This window comes from Streptopelia decaocto (genome assembly GCF_964273445.1).
Source record: "Streptopelia decaocto genome assembly, chromosome: 6".
In the NCBI taxonomy this organism is placed as follows: domain Eukaryota; kingdom Metazoa; phylum Chordata; class Aves; order Columbiformes; family Columbidae; genus Streptopelia; species Streptopelia decaocto.
Window position 1 is genome coordinate 48134893 of NC_138660.1, and position 17178 is coordinate 48152070.

The 17178-nt window shown below is 41.4% G+C and overlaps 1 protein-coding gene across 1 annotated transcript in view; it reads left to right on the plus strand.

Moving 5' to 3' along the window:
* The first annotated feature begins 4677 nt into the window (after window positions 1-4677).
* STK39 (serine/threonine kinase 39) overlaps window positions 4678-17178 on the plus strand; it is a 102540-nt gene continuing 90039 nt past the window's right edge. The window contains exon 1 of the mRNA XM_082055655.1: window positions 4678-4860. Within this exon, the coding sequence (XP_081911781.1) occupies window positions 4746-4860 (115 nt within the window). The 5' untranslated portion in view covers window positions 4678-4745. The remainder of the gene's footprint in view (window positions 4861-17178) is intronic.

Here is a 17178-nt window from a genome sequence, read left to right on the forward strand (position 1 = left end):
CTGATCTTGCTGTGAGGCTGTGTGAAATTCCACCCTTATAAAATGTGTGTTTTATTCCCAGTTGTGCTACAGACTTCTTTTATGACCTTTAGCAAATCCCTTAAGCTTTTTCTGTTTCCAGTTGTGAAATTAGGATAATTATATTCCACAGCCTTTTGGTATATGAAGATTAATTTTTTAGTATGCCTGAGACATTAATAAGCTACAGTGATGAAAGCCATGGAAGTTCCTAGGTCAATTTTTTTATATGTTTGAATTTTATCCATTTACAGCTACAGGGATTTCATTCCCGCTAAAAGCTTCAGTAAGCCGGACACCTCCACAATGATATTAAACTGGAGTTTAAAAGCAACAATAATCTTTAGACCGTTGTCATTTTCATGGTAACATCTTGGCAGAAATTGTGATTCCTGCAGGTTCCAGAAGGCATTTGTTGCCAATACATGAATGACATAAATATTCTAAATGTATGCACAGTTCTGAATTTTGAATGTTTGAAATGTATAATCATTGGAGTGCCATCATGATTTAGGTAATGAGCTACTGGTGCTTATGCTGCTGAAATGAGCTAGTAATTTTTAAGCTGGTGATTTTCAAGTTTTGGCTGGTTTGGTAGCAACAGCAAATTAACTGCAAAATGCGTTCTCATCTGAAAAACTGGATGGGGAGGATGTGAAGACTTGACTACTTTAACGGTGGCTCCTTCCATCCAATGCTAGCCATAGTGTTGAGGAATGAGCTCTACCAAGACTGAAGCTGTATCTGCTCTCCAGCTCTGCAGAGAAGCTCACAGAGGCTCCACTAGTCTTTTAAGTGACGTCTTCAATATGCCTGTCAAGGTCACTCACATTCAGGATGGTTGAGACAAAGATGTGAGCATTTCCTATATCTGTAGCCTTAAAAATAGGACGGTCAAATAAAATACTTAAGAAAAAGGTTTGATGTTCACATGGCAGACAACAGTACTTAATCCTGTTTCTAACAGCCACTAACTGCAGCAGTGTGTATTGCAGCACTGACTGTACCTACCAGAAAGGCAATGGAAGTTTCTGTTGCAAGGACCAGTAATAGCTTTGTGTATGGTATATAAGGAAACAATTAAAAGGACCATTTGATTATATAACAATAAACTCCAGCATAAGGGTTACTGGTTCAATAACCATTAATATCCAGAACACAAAATCTTCCTACATGAATTTAAGGAGTAAATTCGCTGAGCAGAACAGCTTGCAAAGGTTTACAATGAGGGGGAAAGAAAAGAGACAAAGCCACCAAGGCCTTCACCTTAGGGGGGAAAAAGAAAAAAAAAAGGTGGTTTATTTTTTAAGGTTACTATACTCTGAAAGACATTAACCTCAGTGAGACTAAGTAAGAACATAGCTGACAGTGACTTCTGAATCACATATTTTCCAGTGTATTAAATAAGGTAGGTTTTGGAATGTGAATTGCCAAGATTCCCATGTCTTCTGCGTGAGCAGAAACTAACTTAAGCTGCAACCTTTGATGAAAACAAGCACGCTAGTGGCAATAACAGGCATATTACCTATTAACTATACATTAATTAGAAGAGAAAGGGAAGCTGAAAGCATTTAGTCCCCTCCCACCAGCACCAGCTGCTGTTGTGTCAGCCATCATATCTCATGATGTCGTTTAAAGCACAGCTGTACCTCACTGCTACCAAATTAGAAGCTTTCAAACTTTACATACCTAATTGCAGAGAGCTGTGCTACACCATGTGATGGTCATAACTGTAATATTAGACCATGCTGGGGGAGAGAGAGGATGGTTTTACTTCACTTGTTTCTCAGAGGCAGAAGTAATAGGAGAGTAAATTGATCCTGCTCGCTCTGGTTTAGTGCTATCTCTTGTGCATGCTACTAGTGCATGTATCATTGCTTGTGAACCCAGTCCTCGTGCTTGCCTTTGACTTTATATAGGTACATTTATATTCAAAGATAATTAATTGGTTGGAAATGTTATTGTAAGTACCAATGTTATTCTTGTCTAAATTCTTCAAATCTAGAAATGAAGTCTGAGTTACTCTGCTTTAAACTATTTTTTTCCCCCTCTATCTGTAGGGGGGTACTGCAGGAAACTATCAAAAGGTCTGAGTATTAGCTTAACTCTTCCCCCATGGTGGCCTACAAATACTGCCACTTTTGATTGCAGCCTGGCTATGTAAAGCCTTTTTAAACTTTGGAATCAATTATTTGGTGACAGGACTCAGTGACTCAATCTCTTGAAGTCCAATGTATTCAAGCACTAGGCAATGCCAAATCATGTTCAGATTGGACTGTTCTCAACTGTTTTCAATTTGGAGAATAGCAATTTTAAGTGAGCCCTTGCTCCTTCTCTGGAATCTCAGAAATGTGCAGATGACCGTTCTTTTCAGCATCTGAAATGTCTTGTGGAAGAACTATATTGCCTGTAATGCTTTGAACAGCAGAGCCTTCAGTACTGCAGGGCTTTTCTCCGATGTCTGCAGCAGGGGACCTGCTTTTCAAAGGCAGTGTGGCCTGCTGGCATGGACCACCCGCTTCAAGGTCTTGCTGTCGCCGTCTTTTATCTTATCTGACTGTGAGGCTCTGATATTTTTCTTGAGTTGTACCCTGAATGCACAGAACATTTCCCAGAAGTCCCTCTATTTATCAAATTGCTATCCTAGAAAGTTCTTCCTGTAAAAGCTGCAGGTGCATTCTAGAAATTCCCAAGGTTGTAGGATTAGCAGGACAAAAAATACAGAAATGGTATCAGATGTAAACCAGCAGTATAGATATATTGCAAGAGCATCACGGAAATTCATGGCTCAAGAACTAAAACCATCACCTACCCCCTTACCACAACCCATGAAAACTGAGTACAGATGGAGAAGATGGCTATTTTCCTTCAATAGTGAGTAACCCATTTTCCTATGCTGATTGATTTGGCCTGTGCTGTTGCTATCTTACTATTTTTTTTTTCATGCTATTGCTGGTAGAAAGGTCTTCTCTACTAGTAACAAGTTTGTGTAGTCTTGGCATTAAGCTTGGTATTGAATGACAGTCTAATACTTACTCTTCCAAGTCTTGCTGACCTTTAGTTTTGTGGCAGATAACTTCTACTGTGTGTATATGAAAACATTTTAATCACCTAGTCTCTAAAAACTAGACTGAGAGGAATTGGTTTATCATGAAAGCATGCAGTATTTTTTCTACTACTAGTAGCCTCTGTACTGAGCTTAACTGTTTCATGTGAGAAAATGGAAGTTTAGTGCACAAATAACTCCCTATTTGCAAGTTGCTAATACACCTTCTGCTGAAACGTTAAGTGCTTGTGAGGAGTTTATGCTCCACTCAGCTTTCTCAGCAGCACAGCAAAAAAAAGAAGTAACTTGCTTTCATTTTTGGAACAATATTCTATTAACTGAAAGTCTTCATGGAATAAGCTACACAAAAAAAGTTTAGTTAGTAGTAGGGTTATGCTGAACTGAACTAAGACTGGAAAAAGTATCTAACAGGTTGTATTATGTGTATGTTTTTATGAGTTTAAATCACACTTCCTAACAAGACATTCAGTTCTGCTTTTAATCAGTGCTTTGAAAGCATTTCTGCTCACATATTTTCATTATTAGTTGTAGTTACCTTAAATTCTGCCTGTAGTAGGAAGTGAGGTTTTAAAATCAGTGGAAATATTTTCTTATGAGTCTTCCAGATCTCTATAAATTTTAAAATACAAACCAGTCACAAGTAGTCACAAGACTGTGGAAAGAAAAAAAAATTCTGTACTAACAGAGGAGTTTCATCTAACCACAGGGGTTTTTATCTCATATTGTATAATGGGAAGCAGTAGAGAAGTTTAATTGCTTCTTGTAGTGAATATTTGTTTAAATCACTAGGTTCTCGTTAGCCACAGGAAACCCTGCTCAGCAGTGCAGTCCTTCGCGGCATGGGCTGTGCCACTGTCCCCGCGGGCGTGGAGTGCCATGGCATGGTTCGGCCACCCTCCCTGCAAAGGGCTGCTCGGGTCAAGTGGCAACTTCACGGCTTTGCGGGACTGGAGCCCTCACTGCTGATGAAAACAGCGGTGTCCTTTTTCATGTCCTCAAATTTAAATACAAGTAATCTGTAGCAGCACCCACCCTCTCGGCAGTGTCACTTGAATACTCGGGAGCTGTGCTCCCGCGATGCCTGTGTGCTTGTTACCGGCCTAACAGGTGCTTTCTGCATCCTGCCGTATGATGGGGTTCCTCCCAGACCTGCCCCGGCCCCGTGCTCAGCCCTGCCGGGCTCCGGGGGCGCTGCCGGCAGGCCCGGGGCCTGCACACGCTCAGCCCGCTGCGGGAGCCGGCAGTGCTTCCAGCCGCGGGGAGCCTCGCCGGGAGCGGCGGGATGAGCGGGTCAGAAGATGGCCGGCGCGCCGCCAGCGGCTGCGGGACCCGGGCGGCGGGGCCGCTTCCCGCCGCGGCCGCACACCGCGCGCTGCTCTCTCAGGCGGAGGCGCGCGCCCCCCGCGCGCTGCCGGCCCCCCACACTAACCCGGCCAGGGGCCGCCGGGCCCAACCGCCGCGCTCGCGCGCTCTCCCCTCAGCCGCGCGGGGCGAGCGGCCGGGCCGGCGGCGGCGCCCGCCTCTGCCTCCTCCCCCTCGTTGCCCTGCCTCCTCCCTCCGCCGGGCGGCCGGCTGCGCGGGGAGGGAGCGCGGCCGAAAGGTGTTGCTGGAAGGGAAGTTTGAATAAGGTCGTCGGGTGCCTGGGCGCTTCGGCAGCATCATGGCGGAGCAGAGCGAGTCGCCGGTCCACGTCCAGCAGCCCCAGCCAGCGCCCGCCACCCCGGCCGTCGGCTGGCCCATCTGCAGGGACGCCTACGAGCTGCAGGAGGTTATCGGTCAGTAGAGCGGGGAGGGCGGTAGGGGGCTTGGCGGGGCGGAGGCAGGGGATGCAGCGCCGGCCGGCTCCGGGCCTACGGGCGTTCATCCTCCCGCAGGCTGGGGCTCGCTCACTGCGGCGGACGCGCCCGGCACTGCAGTGGCGCCGCCGCCGGCTGCTGCAAACTTTATCCGCCCGGCAGCGGGCGGGCGGCGCGGCCCCGGGGGGCGGCGGCTCCTTCTAGAACCCGCTGCGCCCCGCCCGGTGCGGCCCGGCCGGGCGGACCGTGCCGCTATCCGCATCGCATCGCCGGCCGCCACACCGGTGGGTGCCGCCGCCTGAGCCCCGGTTTGCGCTGGGACCCGGCAACTCTGCGGATGCGCTACGTATGCTTTGTGTATCTCTAGATGCGCACATGTGCGCGCATCCGCTTTATTACTCTGCATTTTTCCGGTGGTTTTATGGGGGAGGTAAATCTCACACCTAGCGTCCTGGTGGCTTCCTTTTAAGTTTTTTTTTAATATATACATTTTAGACTCCTTGGCTCTTCTCCCGCACTGTTTAATCTTGTGCCCCCCAGCCCAACTCCCCGTGCCCGGTGACGGCATGTAAGGCCAGCCGGGGATTACAGCTTCGTGTCACCCCGGCCAACCTGCTGCTGTCCCGGTTTGCCGGGTGAGGTTTAACCCGTCTGCCGCCCCTCTCCCCGCGTTCCTCTGGGCAGGGGCTTCCCGGCAGTTCGCTTCAGCGCTTTGTTCACGTGTCCGGCTAATGCAGATCAGATGTGCTCAATCTCTATCCCCTATATTTGGACTGGGTTATTTTGAATTTTACTGTGTGAAAAGGTGACTGTTGTTAACGGTATGTGTGATGGAAAGTTTTTTGTCTCCTGGCCTAGATGTTGCTTGTTGCTAATGAAATACTTTGGGAAAACTTGCTTTTGTTCGTAAGTAACATTTTAAACATTCAGCAAATACTGCAGATGGCAAAGGCCAGCTCTAAGACTGTGACTGCTATTCCTTATGAACAAGACCACTTAAATGAAAAAAAATCCAGGAGTCTTGCCTGCTCATGCTGTTGGTTATCTTCAGTATCACACACCAATTGCTAATTGTTGTTTGGCTGATGACAGCCAGAACTACGTGTTACTGATCTGGATTGCAAGTTGTGTGTACTCAGCTTTGTCATTAAGGTTTTATTTTCCACAGGCGGAAACAAAATAGTTGAGAAAAGTACTTCTTCCTTAAAATGGGATGGCTTTCTGTTGACCCAGGTGGTGCTTTTGTGTTTCTGTTTGCACTTCCTAGGCTGTGAAAAGGGACTGAGGAGGGATGAGGGTTCAGGTGTTCAGATCCCTGGAGGCGGCTGGCCTGGACCACACTGGTGCTCAGCGTCAAGCAAGTGCTGCCAGGGGAGGCCCCCCAATAGGTGTGGGTTTACCAGCCAGAAGATTTTGTCTTACTGGGTCTGGAGAATGGATCTAAATTAGCCAAGTGGAAGTGATTCTACTAGCATAAGCTATATCTTTGCTGAGAAATAAATCTATTTTAAAAGGTAAAAAGGCCTTGAAGGTGTTGGATTAATCCTTGTCTAGGGTGTGACATGAGTCATATGAGCTATTTAAAAAGTAATTATTTTGCGTTGCAGTAACTGTAGAATGCCTGGGTGAGAGTTTCATTTAGAAACTCCATTCCACTTTCTTCTTTCCACTTAAAAGCTTTTATCTTTTGATATGTAAAGTGTATTTCTAAATATATATAAGCATACATCCATTATACAGGTGGATGCTAAATTTGAGTAGAAAATACCTGTATGTAGAGAAACTTTATTACTAGTTACCTACTGGTGCTATTAAATGTTGATATTATTTCTTTAACTAAAGTGAATGCCTAGTGAGGAAATTGAGGTCAGGTTATATTGAATCAGATTCTTGGACACACTGAGCTTGTCTGACTTCAGTTGAACTTTCACTAAGCTTAGGTTGCTTACATGACTTTCTCTCAAACTCACTGAGATTTATTTTGTACCACTTGACTTAAAAATCTTGTGCTTAGTCAAATATGTCTTTTCCATTAACACCTTCTATGTGTTGTCTTAACTTATAGGAGACCCACTATGAGATTAAATATAGTCTCAATACTATTAAAAATAGTAAAAAACCCCAAATACACCTCACTCCACTTCCTCAAAAAAAGCCCCATATAAATTCTGTGCATTTGACCAAATGTGGACATAATTTTGGAGAGGCTGGATGAATGCTGTTGCTTTTAATGAACCTGGTGAGGGACTCTGAAAGCATATTTTTTATACGTGAGGGAGGGGAGAATGATATGGTCTGAACTTGCTTCAGCGACAATTTATATCGCTTTGCATCAGCCATGCCGGGGTTAAATGCATTGTGAATATGGGTCGTTACCACTTGCTGAAACAGAGCCCTTCATCTCTGGAAAGCACTTCATATCTCTCCCTGAGGAGCTGGGTGGCGTCTTAAGTGATGGGTTCAGTTACAACAGCCCTTTGCCAGTTAAATGAGAAAAATAACATATTGAAGTAAATTTGTGGGCTTTGCAGGAGGAAAGGTATACAGGGTGAGGGACACCAGGATGGTTTATCACAACACTTCCCAACAGAATAGGCTTTATATGATATGGTAACTAAAACACAGATGCAGAATGACTTCAATAGCCATGTAGGAGTTCTGCTGGTGAACATAAGATGAAGATCGTTTAGTCATGTGAGCTGTCTTCATCCTGTGGATTTAGCAGGTTGGAGAAGTTCTGCTCTTCTGTGTGAGAATGTGAACTTTTCTTACTGCTCATCTGTGTCTAGCCAAGTGCTAGGTTGGTGCAAAAGGAATTGCAGTTTTGCATTGTTGGAATTTGCTGTTTGCTATGGAATACATTCTTAAATACATGTGGTTACGTTATACATAATTTTAATGTGCTTTTCTCGCTTTATGGTGTGATGATTTTTTTTTTTTTTTTTTTTTGCTACTGACTTATTACTTGCTGTTTATTTTAGACTATGGAAATGATGTTAGACAAAAAGCAAATTCAAGCGATTTTCTTATTTGAGTTCAAAATGGGTCATAAAGCAGCAGAGACCAGAGACAACTCGCAACATCAGCAACTCATTTGGCGCAGGACCTGCTGATAAACATACAGTGCAGCAGTGGGTCAAGAAGTTTCGCAAAGGAGATGAGAGCCTTGAAGATGAGGAGTGTAGTGGCAGCCATCGAAAGTTGACAATGACCAGTTGAGAACGAGCATTGAAACTGATCCTCTTACAACTACACGAGAAGTTGCCAAGGAGCTCAACCTTGACCATTCTACGGTCATTCAGCATTTGAAGCAAATTGGAAAGGTGAAAAAGCTCAATACGTGGGTTCCTCGGGAGCTGACTGAAAATAAAAAAAGTTGTCGTTTTGAAGTGTCATCTTCTCTTACTCTGTGCAACAACAAGGAACCATTTCTCAACTGGATTGTGATGTCCAGCAAGAAGTACATTTTATATGGCAACCAGCTCAGTGATTGGACGAGAAGAACCTCCAAAGCACTTCCAAGAGCCAAACTTGCACCAAAAATAAGATCATGGTCACTGTGTGGTCGTCTGCTGCTGCTCTCTTCCACTACAGCTTTCTGAATCCCAGCAAAACTGTTCTATCTGAGACATCTGCTCAGGAAATTGACGAGATGCACAGAAAACAGCAATGCCTGCAGGTGGCATTGGGAAGCAGAAAGGGCTGGATTCTTTTCCATTACAACACCTGATGGCATGTCGCACAATCGACAATTCAAAAGTTGAAGGAATCGGGCTACAAAGTTTTGCCTCATCTGTTGTATTCACCTGACCTCTCGCCAGCTGACTACCACTTCTTCAATCATCTTGACAACTTTTCACAGGGAAAATGCTTTCACAACCAGCAGGATGCAGAAAATGCTTTCCAAGAGTTCGTCAAATCCTGAAGTGCAAATTTTTACATTACAGGAATAAAGAAACTTATTTTCTCGTTGGCAAAAATGTGTTGATTGTAATGGTTCCTATTTTGATCAATAAAGGTGTGTTTGGGCCTAGTTACAATGATTTAAAATTCACAGTCCAGAACTGCAATTACTTATGCACCAACCTAATATTTTGAAAACCAAGGCCACATGATACAGATTTCAAGTAATAAAGCTTTTTATCTTTCTGTTGCTTCCTCTGTGATGTTTGGGAGATTCACGTGCTTGTTAAAGAGAAAATGCTGGCTTTAAGAAGTGCTCCTTATGAAATGTTATTCCATGTTTGCTTTATTTTTAAGATGGCTAGCCAGTTCTTTGTAAACTTGGCATGCGGTTTCATGATACATTTAATCTGCTCTAACAGGCAGCTGTTGAAAGGATCGCATTGATCTGACAGAGAACTAGTTCTTCTGCCACCTTAGTTTTCTGTCAGATCAGGTTCCCTGTTTGACTTGCTGCATGGCTGCATGATTGATAGGGCTGATGCAAGGACGAGACTCTTCCTAGTACTGCCTACATACAAAGCTTTTCTGGAACAGGAAGAAACCGTTCTTGTTGCCATCTGAAAATGTTTAGCTTAGAGACTTAAGAGGAAATTCTTACATTAATTTAAATTGATACAGCTGGCCATGCACATACCCATTTGGAAGTCAGAAGAAGATTTCTAACTTAGGACAGGAGGATCCAAAGCAACCTTCCGGTAGGAGTTACAGAGATAAGAACTGTAATTGCTATTAAGGAAGAGCCAGATTTAATTTAGTGAAGACCTGGGAGATCTCTTTCTGTGATTTTAATGCAGTAAGTTAAAAAGTGCAGTGGATGTTAATGCATGTGCTGGGTATTTTGTAAGCTGGATATGACTTAGATTGAAAAAAAAAAAAGCTAAGAAAAGCAGTACTGTGGGAGACATTCTTTTTCAGTTTGGGTTTATAACCAAGCATTCTGCATAAAATAACTGAAATAGATTCTCTGAATTTATGTCACCTACATATGCAAAATTTTTTTCTTCCTCAGAAACAATAGAAATCTTCACAGAACAAACACTTGAATGATAATCAACATAAAAACCTGAAAATTGAATAGTGTTAAAATTGTATTTGTATATTTCAAATTGTAATGGGCCCTACATCACATGGATGAGACAAACCAGCATTAAATCTAGATGATGGTGTGGGTTATTTTTTGGGGAGAGTGGGGGGTATATGTGTTTTTGTTTTGTTTTGTTTTTAAAGGCTTCTTAAATTGCTGTGAGCAAGTGGCTTCGCCTTGTTTTTGGAAAACTACACTGGAGTTGATGCACTTCTGTTAGACATAACAATGTTTGACAGCCTACATTGATAATTGTGGAAGGTAGATGCTGTTAAGAAGCCGTGGATTATTTTGTGATTAGGCTGGGTGCTAGCTTCCATTATGTTTTCATCTCTCCTGCTGCAACTGACTCGGAAAATTAATTTGGCTAGAAAACAGACAGAATTAATTGGAAAATAAAGGGTTACTGCTATGTGATGGATTATGTATGTTGGCTGCAACTCATTAAAAAAGTTACTTTAGTTGAATGGAGGCTTTCATCTGGTTTTGCCTTTCTAACTTTGAGCTTCAAAATAACTTGTGGTTTGTTGCCTCATAAGGTGCAGTGTTGCAAAGTCAAATGTCTTGGGATTTTGAGTAGAACAGGTTACCATTTGAGACTGTTCTGCTGATTTTATAGTTCTTATTGTAAGCAGCCCATGAGCCACTCTCTAGCAGCTCTAGGGTCTTAACTGGTGTTTCTAGAGAGTGCTATTTACCTCTCCCCCAACCCCCAGTGTGTATTGCTAATGGCTCTTTGACAGAGAATAGACTCTTCTATATTTGTTGTTATCAGAGATCTTTGACTCCGTGGAGAGGTCTCTGATTATGATGCTCAGGAACTGATGTTGAAGCCTGTGTATGCTGAAGCATGGTGTATGCTGTTTTGAAAAGCCTCTCTGTAGAGATAAAATTGTGGTTCTGTGTTGTTCTGTTGATCAGATGCTTGTGTCTCATTCACATTTTCCTAAATTTCTTACTCCCATCCTTAATCAGTTTTTTTTTTTTTTCTTTTGAGTGGAAAAAAACAGTTGAAGTGCTTTCTTTTGGAGTAGTATTAAAGTATATGCTGCAGATTATATTGGACTGTGCTCAGTGAATTACCACACAATAGCAACTAAAGGTATGATAAACTCTGGTATTTGCTCTTGCAGAGATTTATTTCCAAACCTGTTGTAATTCTTGCATAAGAAGCTGCATAATTTGATAAGTAATAGTTAACACTACCTAAGATATTTATACTAAAACTTTGTGTGAAAAGGAAAATATGCCTGCCTTAATTCTGCTCTAAAGCAAATTATTCCTTACCAATCTTAAAAGTTGCCACAGCAGCCTAAATTATTGTACATGAACATAATAAATGTAGCCTACGTAACATTAATTATAACTTAATACATCATGTAGCTTGATAGAATTTATTATTTTGTAAATTAAAATGTTACATTTTGAGAAATAATTGGTCAAGATTTCCTGTCAGCTGATAACCATTTGAAGAAACTCTAGAAATGTTAAAGTTCCATTTAGTATTTTTGTAAGGAGTGACTTTTAACTCAGTTCTCAGAGTAAAGGTGGTCATTGTGCAATTTAAAAATACCTTGTAGAACACTCACAATGCTGTGCTGCTAATGAGGTTGCACAGAGCTTGTAGTTGTTAATTATTTGCCTTGTCTCCACATGATAGTAGTAATGTTGGGGAAGGGAACTCTGTCTTGTTTTTTTTTTGAACGAAAATGAACTTTCTCCATTAGAAATACCCAGATTGAAGACAAGGCTGTAGTTTTCATTACTTCTAAGAGTTTAGGCTTGTGATTCAGTGATCAAGCTTTGTTATATGATATAGTAACTTAAAAAAAAGTGATGCAATTGGAATTCAGACTTGTCAGGAAGAAGAGGAATTATATTTTACAAGAACCTGAATGGCATGAAAATAAGGAAAATTACACATAACTTGCTTTGAGTTTGTTGCAATTGCAAATAGCCAGCACATAAAGATTATTTTAAAGTTAATTTGTTAACTGGAATGGTAAAGGAGCATGTAATCAACACATCAGGCAGTTGGCTGTTGCTATGTGATGTTACTTTACAGAAAGTACGCTATTCTTTCTTGCTCTTGAAATCTGCCTGCCTCCTTTTATGCTTGGCGCTCCTGTCCCTATCCTTTCCTTCTTCTCTCAAATTCTTCCTGCAGATAAGGTCCAAAATCTCTCATACCTGGAAAGTCCTGGCTCCACAGGAGTTGCTTGAGTGCTAGAAGAGGAGCAGTTCTGCTGGTGAGCATGTGGAAGTGTGACGGGATTGCGTCATTTTGATTCTCACTAAGCCTTACAACAGCAAGGCTTTGCATCTTCAAAGTGAGACTGCTGTTTGTGGCCAGCATTGTAAGGGTATTTTGATAGCAGGGGCCAAGTTCAGACCTGGGAGAGCAATTTTAGGTTGGGTCATGTGTTGCTGTGAAACAACATTAGAACTGTTTTACTTATTTTTTTCTTTCAGTGAAAAATAACTTTCCCTTAGGTCAGAGACCAGTTTTTTTTAATTTATTGATCTTATTTTCCAGAATCTGCTTATCGAATGGAGCTTCTCTTTGTTAAATGGCAACAAAACCACATCTGTTCTGACTAGCTTGAGAAACAAAACCAGTGAACTCTCCGTGCAAAGGAGATATGGGTGGCTGATCTAGTGGCTACATGTATAGGCTATATTTCATTTTTGTTGACCCTTTTGGTTCTCTCTCTCTTCCCCCTTCCTCCATTCTAAAATATTTCAGAACTATAAGGCAGCAGTAGATAGAAGTTGGTTTTATTTTCAGTAATAATAGCAATTCTTGGCATTTAAAGAATGGACCTTAAAAAGCAAGTTTAGTTACTCTCATTAACTTCTTGGGTTTGCTGAAGTCACTGGGATACCACTGAGCAGCAGCAGCGCAGAGGAGCAATCTGCTTGCAGAACTTGGAAGATAAATTTTTTCACTAGGAAATTTACCGATGCACAAACTTTTTTTTTTTTTTCCCCTAGAGGAAACAATATTAATACTTGACAGAAGCTGATAGTGCTTACCCTGTGTAAATAAGTAATTAATTTATTTGACTGAGTAGATTTTTACTTATTTCTACCTTTTGCAGCACAGCCTTGCTGGTAGGGTGAAATCCTGACAGTTCTGCTAGATTTCACTATGTCTTGCTAAGTTTGAAGGTCTTTGGTTGTCTGTAAGGCTTGCATGGTTGAAGCTTGTGGGTGTAAGAACATTATCGTCTGGCAGCAGCAGAATGAAGAAATGCTGGTATAAAATCCTTGAGAGAATAATTTGCTTTAAAACTCTTTTCTTTATCAGTCTCTGTGTGCACCGTACTAGCTTCTGTGTGGTTGCGTGATGCACTCTGCAATTGAAGCCACCAGTGAACGCTGAATGCTTGTCTTCTGCCTTCTGTGGTGGGGTCTGGCTGCTGTCCTCCTCCCTTGCCTGTCCCAGGGCTGTCTGGTGGCAATTCCTTCTCCCTGCCACGTGCTGCCTCCCACACAGTGCTTCTGGCTGGAGACCATGTTGTGGTATTTAACATGTACCCCAGGGGCCTAGAGTGCTACAGTAAAAAGAAGTTCAATACAAACAAAAAATGACAACACAAAAACCCAAACACAAAACCAAAACAACCCTGCCCTGGGACAGAAAACATAATACTGAGAAAAAAACAGGGAGAGCACACAGGGAGAAGCAAGTAATCATGTCATACCTGACAGTGTAAAAGGATCCTAATTTTTCTGGCAATTGCTGTCATCTGAGTTACTTTATGAGGGTTGGCTGTCTTTCAGGAGAGAATAGATAGCTGAGGAGTGGCAGTAAATGGGAAGAAGCTTCATCCTGATGGAGAAGTTTGCGTGCTTCCTGGCGTTTAGGTAGACTTCAGCTGACTGGTGACTGTTTTGCATAAAGTTTCCATGGCAGTATGGAGATGCTGACAATGCTGCTAAAGGTTTTTAAAGAGTCTCTCTGAAAAATTCCCAGGCGTGATTTTCCAGGGTTGCTATTTGTGACGGTTCTGCTGTTTGCTCCGAAGACAAGCTCAGTGAAGGGTGTGAACAGTGTGTGTTTGTTAGCTGAAGTATTAAGTTTGTGGCATTGATAGAATTAATGTTTCCAGTGCTTTGCCCCAAGGTATTTGACTGGGTATGTGACTTCACTCAACAGTTTGGTGAAACTCCACTATGATAAATTAGCTGTCTCCATTAATCCTTTGTCTTCATGATCAACAAATTCTGAATTGTTTTATTAGCCTAATTATTCCTGCGGATGTTTAACTGCCTCTGAGGTATTCTGATAAGAAGTAAAATATAGTTGAAACTTGATGGTCCTACAGGCTGATGTAATGATTATGTTACCTGACTTTTAAGCTGAGCTATGCCAACACACTAAAATAGAAATGAAGACTAGAAGCAGACTGAAAATGGGAAGGTTTTCTGTGTTCCTAGTAATTCTTTCAGAAATAGTGTGAACTTAAGGTCTTGAGGGTCAAGATCAATGTTGAATGTCTGAGGATTTTCTTAATAGAAACAAATAATTATTATAGATGTAAGCAAACTATGTGCCAAGTATACGTGCTTCAGGGTAGTAGTACAAAAATAGCTAATTTAACAGATTAGAGAAGTGTTATGTACTTATTTGTTGATCATGGTTTCTGTTCTTTAAGAGTAATGTTGACAAGATTATAAACTTGAGCTATAGCCTTAGACTTCTGAGAAGGAACATATTTAGATTCAGAAGGATCACAATTCAGTTATAACGTTACCTTCCCCTTCTACTACAGGGACTGAATTGAAACTTCTAATTTATTCCTGTTAGTGTCCTGTGCTTCCAGCCTCTGAACCACTTCAGACTAATAATAGGAACTTTATTAGAATTAGATTAGAATCACGTGATGAAATTTAATTGTATGATAGCATTTATATTGCTCTGTTTTTTCATGAGAAGCAGGATAAGAAACGGGTAAGTTTTTTTTGCTTGTAGTGTGTGGCCACGATAGACTCAAATTCCAACAGGCACATTCTGTTGGGGTGAACTAGCTAAAGATGCTTTGTAGCTCAACACTGCGGTATTAATCAGAGATCGTCATCACAGTACAACAGCAATACTCCCTTTGTTTTGGTAGATTGCTGTTCTTCATTCTCAGAAGAGAATGATGCACTATGTGGTGACATCCGGAAGACTTGGAAAATATTGCATTCATGGTATTAGAATTGTTCCAAGTGTTTACTTTCAAACTAAATGAGAAACAATAAAATATGCCAACTAAATCAACACCAGCATTTGTTTATAGTGCTACTTCAGAAATGAACAGTCATCTCTTTTAAGAGTTTTTTCTAGGCAGGAAATCTGGTCCAACATAGCAAATCTTCACTTTATCCTGCTTGTATAAGTTGGAGTTAAGCAGAGTTCTGTGGAGTTCAGGTAATACCCCATGAAAGTAACTTTTGGTCCCACAGTGAATACCAGATAACAAGTTCTAATGTAGTTATGCAGAACCATTTCTAGTGTGAGTTTTGTCTTTTAGATACAAGAATTTGTATGCGTATTGAATAATGGCTTCTGTATTGATGATGAAACAACAGGGTGAATCAAAATCCCTGTTTATTTTCTGCAAATATTTTAACTAAAAATTACGTTTTGCAGTTTATCTATCTTAAGAGGAAAAATATCCAACGATGTGACATAATAAAGTATTTAAAGATCGTAGTAGAACAGGTGGTAGGAAAGGGGTTTTGTTTTTATTTTGCATTTTATTAGGAAGACCTCATTCTGTAGTAGGAGAGTATTGGAGAATGAAGTTTCCTTACATCTGTGAACTTTGAAGGAAAAGCTTTATTTCTGAGGCAGTGTCATGCACCTACATTTGTTATGATAACATGCCATTGCTGTTTTAGAGTATGATTCAAATTAACTGCTAGGTTAACTTTTTCTTCCTGAATACAAAAAGGTAATTTATTTTTTATTTTTCCTTATAGATCTTAGTTGTATAGACAGCTGTTGCTCAAAATAGCAGTTTCTTCCAGATATGTTATTCAGAGTATGTTACTCTAGGGCTTTTCTATGAGGTGTTCTGAAAACTCACAGCTGAATGCAGTTTGGACAAGCAGGTAAGAAAGAGATGGGAAATGGTAGAAACCTTAGCTCTGCTGGTCGTATTTCAGCTTGGATAAAATAAACCTGTTCAGGGAGTTTCTGTTAACAGAGATTTTCCTCAACTTTGCACTTCAGGCATGAGCCTGCAAAACATCAGCATGTCCATGGCCACAGAGATGTTTAAGGGACTGGAGCATCTTTCATTTGAGGCCAAGAGCTGGGACTAGTTAGGCAAAAAGAAGGCTCAGGGGGATCTTAGCAATATGTATGAATACATGATGGGAGGGAATGAAGAAGAGGGAGCCAGACTCTTCTCAGTAGTGCCCACAGACCGGGCAGGAGGCAATGGACACAAAAATGATGAATCTCATTCTTAACACAAGAAAACCTTTACTGCGCGTGTGATCAACCAGGACAACAGGTTGCCTGGAGAGCTGGCACAGTCTCCATCTGTGGAGATACTCAGAACCTGGCTAGGCAGCTTCTTTCAGCTGACCCTGTTGGAGCTGGGGCATTGGACTAGATCATCTCTAGAGGACACTTCCAACATAAATGATGCTGTGATTCCATGTTTTGAAGCAATTTTTGGTGGTATCTTTGTGTGAAACAGCAGAAAAATACTTGTTTGGCAGTTTGTTCTTTCAAAGAGCATCTTGAATTATAGAAGCAACTCTGACAAAAGTGTCCCTGCTAACAGGAAGGCAGATTTGGAGAACATTTGTGGATTACAAATTGGTTCCATGTTGAAATTTCTTTAGTATCTTAGTTGTGTCTACATCTGTAAATTTCTGGTGAAATGGGAGCAGATGAGAGAATCAGTTAATATTGAGGCCTCTACAATGTGTTTGGGATTGGAGTTTTACTTTGAGTAAGACATACACCAGTTCCTTGGACCAAACATACTAGCTGTCCTTGTTTTTTGAAAATATCCAAAGACTGGTCTGAATCATTGTGTCTTTCTGGGGCTAGAACATGTTTCTGCTGAAGCAGAACTTCCAGTTCAGATTCCTCCAAAAGGAATTTTGCACATTCAGGAGCCACTAAGCAAACTAAAGCTCTGTGAAGAAGATCAAGTAGAGGGTATTCACTTCAAAACTGCGCTATTTGCTCTAAACCAAAATGCAAATGTACAGGCAACCAAATAGTAGTAAGTGCA